General features: G+C 45.4%; 2 protein-coding genes and 1 pseudogene across 2 annotated transcripts; 1 reads left to right on the top strand and 2 right to left on the bottom strand.

Moving 5' to 3' along the window:
• Positions 1-1,137: 1,137 nt before the first annotated feature.
• Positions 1,138-1,790, bottom strand: LOC123041958 (putative lipid-transfer protein DIR1). Its single transcript, XM_044464502.1, has one exon. The coding sequence runs from the start codon at positions 1,723-1,725 to the stop codon at positions 1,408-1,410; it is 318 nt and encodes a 105-aa protein (XP_044320437.1). The 5' UTR covers positions 1,726-1,790; the 3' UTR covers positions 1,138-1,407.
• A 3,355-nt stretch (positions 1,791-5,145) lies between these two features.
• Positions 5,146-5,790, bottom strand: LOC123041959 (putative lipid-transfer protein DIR1). Its single transcript, XM_044464503.1, has one exon. The coding sequence runs from the start codon at positions 5,700-5,702 to the stop codon at positions 5,385-5,387; it is 318 nt and encodes a 105-aa protein (XP_044320438.1). The 5' UTR covers positions 5,703-5,790; the 3' UTR covers positions 5,146-5,384.
• A 2,000-nt stretch (positions 5,791-7,790) lies between these two features.
• Positions 7,791-8,360, top strand: LOC123041960 (osmotin-like protein; annotated as a pseudogene).
• The last annotated feature ends 3,007 nt before the right edge of the window (positions 8,361-11,367 follow it).

The raw sequence follows: 11,367 nt of genomic DNA on the forward strand, positions 1-11,367 counted from the left end.
CCTCTAGATACATGCCTAGTTAACAAATTGCATAATGGTGCCAAATTCCTGAAGGAGTTCATCTCCACACAGCCATCTTGGCAAGGTTACTTCGTCAACAAATCCGAGCATGTGCAATCGCAAATTCTGATGGTTCCCAGTCCTAGGATGCATGTAGATTTCAACGACACTGGAAAAGCAATTCTAACCAAATACAATACTTGTGTACACTGAATATGTGCCATGCTGAAATGGACCTAGTAACGACTAAGCTCTACTCCTTGGTCGACACACAATGGTTCCTTTACGGATTGTTGCTCTACTCTTCTCTCGCACTTAAATAGAAACATTGTGTGGTGCAACAACCATGTGATGGATATTTTCATGCAATTCAATACTGCCATATAAGCACATGGACATTTTTGTATTGGTACGAGTGTCCCTCCTTCAGCGAAGTAGCTCCCCTATTATAAATTTTGCCTGAATCAATCAACGTTCATAGTGTGCTTCCTACTGGTGACCATATCTGAGAAAGCCCTTACATTTGGTGGGGGCAATTGTAGAGTGATCCCAGAGCACACACACCTCATCCCTCACCGAGGATTATCGGACCTCCAAACTGAAACCACCTAGCAAGTAGTGAGTTGTGCTGGTGTAGACATTATGTTTGATTATGCAAATCAGGAGTCCTGCCTTTCCTGCTTGTATTCTAGCACATGTTCATTTACCAGTTGCTGGTAGGATGCTTTCTGGGATCACCTCCAAATTCTGAACGAACTGTTGTGCTATATGCCTTTTTAATTATACATAGTTACATTTTAGAGATTCTCTAGAAGCCAGAGAGGTGTTGCGGTAGTCTGTTGGATACCATAGGACGTGCATGTTTTTACAATATAAACATTGACTGCAGTTTCTTTTAGCGCACATAGATGAAAAAATCACAATCTCTATATAGAATACTCCCTCCGTTCCGATTTACTCATCGTGGTTTTAGTTCAAATTTGAACTAAAACCATGACGAGTAAATCGGAACGGAGGGAGTACTAGCTGCACAAATGGACAGTCGTCTTGATAGTTGATTACATAATTATTTACGAGTGCCCAATAGGGGGAAAATGTTGTGGTGAACATTTACTTGTTTGATAGAACATATGCAACTTTTTGACACGAAAGACACCAATATAAGATATTAATTTCATGGGACAACATGCAAGACGCGTTTGCCATCCTTACACTTAACATGCATATACTATTTTATCAAGAGCTTAATGAGATAATCACACTTTCAAATTACACAATAACAATAAGACCGAGTAGGACAATGCTTTTTCAAGTGCTTCTCCACTTATTTAGCCATATATAAGTGTTGATGCAGATGTAGAGCAACCGACTCCTAGATGCTCATGGGTAGTACATCTGAACCAATCATCACGAGCAGTTGTTGGGCATGGTGAGACCGCACTTGCCGGGCAGAGCCATGGCGCGCTTTGCGTCGATGTGGTACATTTTCAGCCATATGCCGGCGATGCCTTTGTAGCGGCAAATGCATGATAGATTGGCCTTCCCAAGCGCAGCACAACACTCACCCGACGGACTCTCTGTCGGGTTATTCACTGCCGCCGCGGGCTGGCAAAGCTTGAATTCATCATTCGACATGCCGCAGACGCCATGAACACCCTCTAGTGTGGCGAGGGACACCACCATGACAAGCAACAGTGTTGCAGCCAATGCATTTGACTTAGCCATAGCTGTTTGTACTATTATTTTGTATCTAGTGGATTGCCAGTGAAGATTTTTGGTCGTAGCTAGGCTTTACTTTGGGAATGTGTGAGATGAATGTTTGTTGTATGGCTCTATTTATAAGGGCAGCCACTTTGTTCATGCAGTGTGTATTATTCATCAAGCAAGAACTTAGGCGCACCAAGTGCTGCCCACATGCAGAAGCACTATCTTCTTATCATAAAAGAAAAATCAGCACTCGAACCCACTGTGAATGATAACGACTACCATAGTTGGCAACAAAGAAATGTAACGAAGTAAAACTACCGATTTCTTTTGAAAGATTAGTGCGAAAATCTCTATAATGTAGTGTACGCCGCAAAATTATCATAGAAAGCGATTCTTCGATTTGCCCAGTCACAAGCTTTTTGCATGCCTTCCAAAAAAGTAAACTTTTTGCAAAAGAAAGACGGCTCATGATAACACTTGAGAATTGAACTGTTTAACCGACCGATCTATTCAGACAACCACCGAAATCTCTATGGTATATGTTCCGCTGCCGAATTATAGGAATGACTTCATTAGTGCTAAGCAAGTGTTTTGCCCTGTACCATGTGTTCACAGATATTTTGTTGTCGAAAAGAGGGTGATGTGCTCATATATAGTTAATGAAACGAGATGACCTATAGAAAAGAAACACCAATCTTGGCCTATGGTCATATATTATATGTTCGGCATTTTTAATTTGGAAAATCCTTAGAAGTCATGTATATGCACCTATTACTGAAATAATAGCACATTGCATTTCCTCCACTTCGAAAAGTAAACAAAAAACACATGCTCCTGGTCAATTAATTAGACAAGGACATCCGCTAGCTAGCTTGAAGCAATAAACCCTGCAACTAGATGCATGCATGCACCAACTGTAGCTTGAGGTATTTTCTTCAGACCATAGAGGAAATCGGCTTGATCTTGGACTGGTGGTAGCTTTTGCCGACTTAATCCAGTAGTGCTGTTAACAGGTAGACACGACACATAAACGGATTGTGGCGGGAGTGGAAGAAGAGCTCAGCCAGGTCTTCCGGAGCATGATAACATTCCATGGCATAGATATTTGGCGGGGACGTCGACCGGCACTCCAAATTAAATGAGAAGAGTCTATTGTTCATGCGAATAAGATATGTTTGTTGCCGACCAACACTTCTTATAAGCTACTAAGATGCACGTATGTGAAAGCTGAGCAGATGTTTGGGAAGGTGGAATAACCGGAGCACGTCTTAGAGAGGAGAGATCATGTGGTGGGAGCAAAATTATAGAGGTTGTCCAGAGCATGCAACTCACCGATGATCATCAGACCTCCAAATCAGAATCGCCTAGCAAGTAGTAATCTGTGGTGGCGTAGATGTTGTGTTCGATGATGCAAATCAGAAGTCCTGCCTTTCGTGCCAGCGTTCTAGCACCAGTCCATTTACTAGTTTCAGTTTTCTAGTAAGATGCTTCCTGAATTGAACGAACTGAAATGCTATTTCAAAAGCATGAGAAGTGTTCTGTCAGTCCAGGATAACACTAAAGATGTGCGTTTTTTCTAAAGATGGACATTAACTGTAATTTAATTCTATAATGCTCATAATTCATCATAGATACAAAATCAACTATAAAGAAAAATATATGTAAGGGCCTCAATGATTTAGAAGAATTTTGTAGGAATTTTGGAAGATTTTATTTCATAGGAATTTTTCGGCTAGAGCTAGTTGGTATGTAAGATTGAGAACTGTATATGATTTTTTATATTCGTTCGCATGTAATTTCAAATAAAAAATTACACTAATTTCATGGTAATTCTTCCCTATTTGTATTTTATGACAGCTACGAAACGCACCTAGTCCTTTTGGAATGTGTAGTTTTTTTACTCCCTCCGTCTCAAAATAAATGTCTCAACTTTGTACTAAAATTAGTACAAAGTCATACTAAGGTTAAGGCACTTATTTTGGGATGGAGAGAGTACAATGCAACCAAACAACTTACATCACAATTCTACCAGCTTCCTATTTCTGCATTTTTTAGAATTGTTGAAAATAAGGAGGCCCTTAAAATGAATTTGGCAGTGTCAATTTTCTTTCACATAATGTATGAAATCAAGTGTTAATCTTGCACCCTAAAAGAAAGAAAAAGAGTTGCAGTCTTGTCCATGTTCACGCCGTAAAAGGCTAGGAGAAAATCAATGGTAGAATCTCGAATACACTAGTAGAATCAGTTTAATTCCCAAGTGAATGCGGCCACATTAGTGTTTGTAACATAATAGTTTATAGTAATTTTCCATGAAATGGGATACACATTCTTGTTTTTCAAACACGATAATGGCGATCTACACAACACAGCACACTGAAACAGACTGACTCGCTCCAAGACATATGAGCTTTAATTAGTGCAGCACATTAGCATTCTTCGCTTCGAGACACCGATTCAACTCTAGATACATGTCTAGTTAACAAAATGCACTAGGATCAGTTGACTAGGATGGAAAATTTCTAAAGGAGTCCATCCCCATATGGTCATCCTGGGAAGGTTACTTCTTGTAGAAAGCTAACGGAAGTTCATGAAGTCACAAATCCCGATGCTTCTCAGCCCTAGGATGTATGTGGATTTCAACGACACCGAAAAATGAATTCTAACTAAGTGCAAAACCTGTGTACATTGAATATGTGGCATGCTGAAATGAACCTAGCAACGACTAAGCTCCACTCCTTGGTACACAAATGATGGCTTCTTAGAGTCATTGCTCTATCTCTCTTCCCACACTTAAATAGGAACATTGTGTGATCCACCAGACATGTGATGAATCCTTTCATGCAATTCAATACTGCCATATGAGCACATGGCATGGGCATTTTCGTATTGTTGTGAGTGTCCTCGTGAAGTACCTATAGATGAGCACATCACACGCACCTCACCAAGGATTATCAGACCTTCAAACTGAAACCACCTAGCAAGTAGTGAGTTGTGCTAGCGTGACAATATGTTTGATTATGCAAATCAGGAGTCCCGTCTTTCATGCTAGTATTCGAGAACATGTTCGTTTACTAGTTCCTGGTAGGATGCTTCCCGGTATCACCTTGAAATTCTGAATGAACTGTGATGCTATATGTTTGCTAATAAGTACATATAGTTTAATTTTGGAGATTTCTCTAGAAGCCGGAGAATTGTTGTGGCAGTCCATTGGATACTATAAGACGTTCATGTTTTCTAAAGATAAACATTGGCTGCATTTTCTTTTATCATACATAGATGCAAAATCACAAACTCTATATAGAAAACTAGCTGCACAAGACAATCTTCTTGATAGTTGAGTATCGATTTATTTATGAGTGATCAATAGGGGAAAATTATGATCGTCATTTACTTGTTCACTAGAAAACATGCAACTTTCTGACACGAAGGACATCACAATGAGATATTAAATTCATGGGAATAACATGCAAGGCACGCTTGCCATCCTTACACTTCCAGTATAACATGCATATATTATTTTATCAAGAGCTTAACGACTTCGAAACCACACAATAACAATAAGACCGAGTAGCATAATGATTTTCCAAGTGCTCCTCCACTTATTTAGCCATATATAAAAGTCGATGCAGATGTAGAACAACCGACTCCTAGATGCTTATGGGTAGTACATCCGATCATCACGAGCAGTTGTTGGGCATGGTGAGACCACACTTGCCAGGCAGCGCCATGGCGCGCTTTGCGTCGATGTGGTACTTTCTCAGCCATATGCCAGCGATGCCTTTGTACCGGCAGATACATGATAGGTTGGCCTTCCCAAGCGCAGCACAACACTCAGCCAACGGACTGTCTGTGGGGTTATTCACTGCCGCTGCGGGCTGGCAAAGCTTGAATTCATCATTCGACATGCCGCAAACGCCATGAACACCCTCTAGTGCGGCAAGGGACACCGACATGACAAGCAACAATGCTGCAGCCAATGCATGTGCCTTAGCCATAACTGTTGGTAGTGTTATTATGTTATCTAGTGGATTGCTAGAGGAGATTTGGTCTTAGCTAGGTTTTGCTTTGGAAATGTGTGAGATGAATGTTTGGTGTATGGCTCTATTTATAGGGGCAGGCCCCTGTGTTCATGAAGTATGTATTTTGCATGAGGGAAGAAATTAGGCACTCAAGTGCTGCTCACATGTAGAAGCATATTGTCTTATCATGCAAACAAAAATCTGCACTTGAACTCACTGTTGAGCGATAACGACTACCATAGTTGGCAAAACGATATGTAATGAAGCAAAATTTCTGATTTCAACATCAAGAGTACGCTGCAAATTAAGACCAGTTCTTCACAATGATGACGAAAAAGGGTTTCCCCTCGCTTTGTATTACAAAGCAAACATTCAATACAACCAACGATAGGTGTTGGGGCGGAAGCAGCACAACCACGCCCAAAAGAAAAGAAAGAGAAAAAAGAAAAGAAACAAATGCCGATAACGGCGGATCGACAAAGATGACGGAGCCTCGCGACCGCTGCTTCCACCGAAGATCGTCCCCCAAGCTCCGAGACTCCGAAGCGCCGGTATCAATCAACACCTCCAAGAAGGGACGCGACGATGACGGCGCTGCTGCCAAGGGTTTCCCCTGGTACACGGCGAGGAAAGAGGAAGGGTAGCCCCGACGCCCTCCAGGAAGGTCCGATGGCACCCTCAGGCCCCACCGCGTCGGTGTCGGCCAAGCCAACAGGGATTTCTCCCGATCCCATCGTCCACCTCAGACACTCCGGTGCTCGCCACCAAACTGACCACCACCCTGGCACACGGACACGAAGCATCCCACGCTGTCTCACAACGATACCACGAAGATGGCATGCACAACGAAGAAGGGGAGCCGGGACTTGGGCAACAGCACCGTCAGCGTACTGGAGGGACCCACCTCCATCGTCCACGACGGTAGCCGACCGGACGCCAAAGAGGGAGCTTGCCGGGCCCGTGGCCCCACAGGCCCGGCCGGGCCCTTAGAGGCCCGGACAACTCCCACCTCCGCTTCGCAGGATGCATGCCGTCGGCGTCGCTGCCCCCCGTTCAAGCTGCTCCACCACCTCACCACACAGACGACGATGAAGCCACGCCGGGGGCCGGCCCGCTAGGACCCAGATGGGGCCCGCGGGCCCCAATCTGGGCCGGGGGCGCCTCTTTGGCCAACCAGTGCCACCACGTCGTCTCGCCGCCAAGGGGTTGCGCCACCATCGAGTGAGCCGCCGGCCACCGCACCGGGAGGCCGGGCCGTCATCAGGCCGAGGGGCACCGCCGCCGCCTCCATGCCCTGGGCAGGGAGCCCCGCGCGCGGGGACAGGCAGGCCCCGCCGCCGCCAACACCACCCGGCCCGCGCCGGGAGCGCCCGTCGGCGGCGACAGGGAGGGAAGGCGCGACAAGGGCGGCCGAAGGGGAAGGAGGGCTCGCGCCGCCCCGGCCACCTCCCTAGGAGGCAGCACGGAGCGGATCCGGGGGAAGGGGGGAGGGAGGGGAAGGGGACGGGGCGGCCGGCGACCGGCAGCGGCGGCGGGGGCTAGGACGGCCGGCAGCGGCGGGGGGAAGGAGGGAGGAACCCTAGGTCCTCTCTAGTCGTGTACACCCTGGAAGGTGAGCTTTTTTGGTTGCCCACCCACAAGCTTTTTGCATGCCTTTAAAATAAATTACAAAAGAGAAACGGCTCATGATAGCATTTGAAAATTGAATTGTTTAAGTGACCGACGATTAAAGGCAAGCACTGAAATCTCTATGGTATATGCTCCGCTGCCGAATTAGAGAGTATTTGACAAAAAACTACCACATTAGGGGTTACCGTCCCACAAAACTATCACTTCCAAAAAAGTGACTGATAAGTACCAAAAATTTCTAATTTTGTGAGTAAAAACTACCACTTTTGAAAAATAATCAGTTTAGAAGATCTAAACATGTTTATGACATGCGGGGCCCACCCGTCAGAGCTGATGTGGCGGCAAAGTCAACTCCATTTATTTTAACCATTACGTTGACTGTTATTACAAGTGGGGCCCACCTGTCAGCATCAATCTTCTTCTTCCTCCTCCTCTCTCCCCCACCGCTCCTTCTCGGCGCCCACCCACGCCTGGTCCGGCCGCATCTGGGCGCGCACCAGCTGCGTGCCCACCGGCGGGGCTGGGTAGCTCTGCTGCGCCACGGGCGACTACGGCGGGTGGCTCCATTGCGGGGGCCTTGGCGGCGTGGCGCCCGCCACGCTGGCACGGGTCTCCCTCCACCACGGCGACGACCAGTCGTCCTATGGGGTGAGCGTGGTGGACGGCTTCAACATGGGCATGTCAGTGACCCCGCATGAGGGCCGCGGTAACTGCCCCGTCCTCGCCTGCCGCAAGGACCTGACGCAGACCTGCCCCGGCGAGCTGCAGGTGCGCGCGGCGGCGGGCGGCGGCGTTGCCGCGTGCAAGAGCGGCTGCCTGGCGTTCGGAACCGACGAGCTGTGCTGCCACAACGCGTACAACAGCCCGGCCACCTGCCGCCCCTCCAAGTACTCGGACTTCTTCAAGAGCGAGTGCCCGCAGGCCTTCACCTACGCCCACGACAACCCCTCCCTCACCCACCAGTGCTCCGCGTCGTGCGAGCTCAAGGTCATCTTCTGCCACTAGAGTTGAGTCCAACGGCGCTCGAGCCGGCGGGACGCTTGCCGCCGCTGCCGTCCGTCGTCGGTGGGTGCACACAAGGTGTTTGAGGAAATGGCAAAGAGAGAAAGGAGGAAGAGGGAGAAGAAAAGTGATGCTGACAGGTGGGCCCCACTTGTAATAACGGTCAAAATAAACGGAATTGACTTTGCCGCCACGTCAGCCCTGATGGGTGGGTCTCGCATGTCATAAACATGTTTAAATGTCTAAAGTGGTCATTTTTTAGAAGTGGTAGTTTTTAGTCACAAAATTAGAAATTTTTTGTTGTTATCGGTCACTTTTTTGAAAATGGTAGTTCTGTGGGACGGTAACTCCTAATGTGGTATTTTTTTTGTCGAATACTTCGAATTAGACGAGTGACTTCATTAGCGCTAACCACTAAGCAAGTGTTTTGTCTGTGTTCACATTTATTTTGTTTTTGAAATGAGGTTGATATATGTTGATAGTGAATGAAAGAAGATGGCAGATAACAAAGAAACAACAATCTTGGCCTATGCCTCTCTGCTATACTCCCTCCGTTTTTATTTACTCCGCATATTAGTTTTGACATAAGTCAAAATTTGTAAAATTGGACCAAGATTATAGAAAACAATCTAGTCTTTTAGAATAACAGATGTATATGATGTGAAAATATATTCAATGGTGATTCTAATGATAATGATTTGGTATCGTGGACGTTAATACCTTTTCGTATAAACTTGGTCAAAGTTTACAAAGTTTGACTTAAGACAAAGCTAATATGCGAAGCAAATAAAAATGAAAAGAGTATTATATGTTCTGGAATTTTAGTTTCAAAATCCTTAGAAGTAATGTATATGCACCTATTACCGAGATTGTACATTTCGTGTTCCCCACGTGGAAAATTAAACAAAAAGCACCTGCTCCTGTCAATTAGCTAGACAAGGACACACTGCAAGTTTGCAACTGGGTGCATGCAGCGACTGTAGCCTAAGGTATTTTCTTCAGACCAGAGAAACTGGGTGCTAGCTTTTGTCGACTTAATTCAGTACTGTAATGATGTTAGGCGAATAGCTAGATAGACAAAACGCACGACTGATTGCGGCGGGGGTAGAAGGCGAGCTCAGCCAGGTCTCGCTTAGTCGCTTATAGCATGATAACATCCCATGCCGTGGATGTTTGGTGGACATCGACCGGCACCCCAGATTAAATGAAAAGCGTCTATTGTCTATGACAATGTTTTGCTGCCAACCATCACTAAGCTCTAGGCCAGCAGTCCTGCGGAAGACAGCCACTGCCGCAAACCATCTCCACCGCGACCAGCGGTCCTGCACAAGACACACGCATGCTTTTTAACTTTAGAAGTGAACTAAAGCACATTCATTTTTGTAAACTACTCCCTCCGTTCATAAATATAAAATATTTTCGATATTTCAATATAGACTACTACAAAGTAAAATGAGTGAACAAACACACTAAAATGTGTCTGTATACATCTAAATTTGATAAAAATTGGAACATCTTATAATAGTGAACGAAGGAAATATTTGATATTGAAGCAAATTCACATAATCCCGAAATAAAGCAGATAGAACATGACAAATATTGTAGGAGGCTAAATGAGCCAACTGGGCTAGGTGGGACTATGTACGACGGCTTAACGCGGAGGGATGGTTGTGCAGTGCCGGCGGTGGCACATCGCATGTAGCTGCAAGGATCGAGAAAAGTGGTGAAGACAACACATGAGTGACGTTGATGGTGGTGCTACTCGAGCACTCGGTCTCGAGCTCCGGGGTGAAAGCCTAGGTCTCCCAAGTCAGTTATACCTGGCAATGACAATGCTTTTATGTTGTTACCTTGTTCAAGGCATTGATTGGATATGTTCAGATCGGTTCTTAAGGGTGAAAACCTACACTGACCTTGGGAGGTTGGATCTAGTGACGTCAGCACTTGAGCGCGGCTCCTTTTATGAGGCGTCGTTGTTGACAAGCCTCGTCTCTCGTCTGGTGTCATGAGATGGTTGGTGTGGATATATGGTCATTGTTATAGTTTGCTAATCGTAGATCTGAACGCTTGATGTTTGTTCTTGTTTCCTCACCTAGATATAATTTTGGTCTTATATTACTTTGTTATTTGCTGATGGTTTTCTTGTGTGTCTATGTTGATGTTGACTATGTGCATCCTGCCTTATGCAGAGGCCGGGTGTGTGCAATGTGCTCATTTTATTTGTATCCTTTTGATGCTTCATTTTGAGCCAACAAAATCCATCATTTGTCAAAATATTACTTGTGTTTGAAGTTAGATATGCTAGGTTTCTCTCTGGATTGTTTAGTATTGTTGGCTCATTTAAAAAAAATAGACCAACTGGGGAGGAGCCCCACAATTTTTCTAGTTAAGAGGGAAGTTGTAGGAGGATGAGGACCCCGTCGCCGCTAGAAGCCACATAGGGCTTTGTCTGGCGACTCCGGCCGATGACGGGCAGTTAGAGGAACGGGGAGGAGGTGAACCTGCGGTGGAAGATGGATGCACCACCCGTATTGCCTAGGGAGTGCAACACATGTCCTCGGGGACTTTCGCGTCTTAAAAGGAGAGGATTTCACTTCTCCCGGCCTTTGCACCAACTAGAGATGCAAACAACCATTTTGATATGAGTACCATGATATTTATCTTGATGTGTAGTCTCACCACGCACCAAGTCTGGTCCTCAAAACTTTTTGTTTAGTGTGAGTACCAAGATTTTATCTTGATGAGTGGTCTCATTGTGTATCAAGCTCGGTCGTCAACGAAATAAAATGAGGAAAAAACCTTGTGCATCACCCGTCCGTTCTAGGAATTTAATCCAGATGGTCAGGTTGGAGTACTAAACAATCTTTGTATACCATCACATGTAGAGGGAAGCTTAGCATTGTTGGGGAACGTAGTAATTTCAAAAAAAATTCCTACGCACACGCAAGATCATGGTGATGCATAGCAACGAGAGGGAAGAGTGTGTCCACGTACCCTCGTAGACCGAAAG

This window comes from Triticum aestivum, chromosome 2B (genome assembly GCF_018294505.1).
Source record: "Triticum aestivum cultivar Chinese Spring chromosome 2B, IWGSC CS RefSeq v2.1, whole genome shotgun sequence".
Lineage (NCBI taxonomy): Eukaryota > Viridiplantae > Streptophyta > Magnoliopsida > Poales > Poaceae > Triticum > Triticum aestivum.

Coding starts and splice junctions, on each gene's coding strand:
- LOC123041958 (XM_044464502.1), bottom strand. CDS start 1,725: ATGGCTAAGTCAAATGCATTGGCTGCAACACTGTTGCTTGTCATGGTG.
- LOC123041959 (XM_044464503.1), bottom strand. CDS start 5,702: ATGGCTAAGGCACATGCATTGGCTGCAGCATTGTTGCTTGTCATGTCG.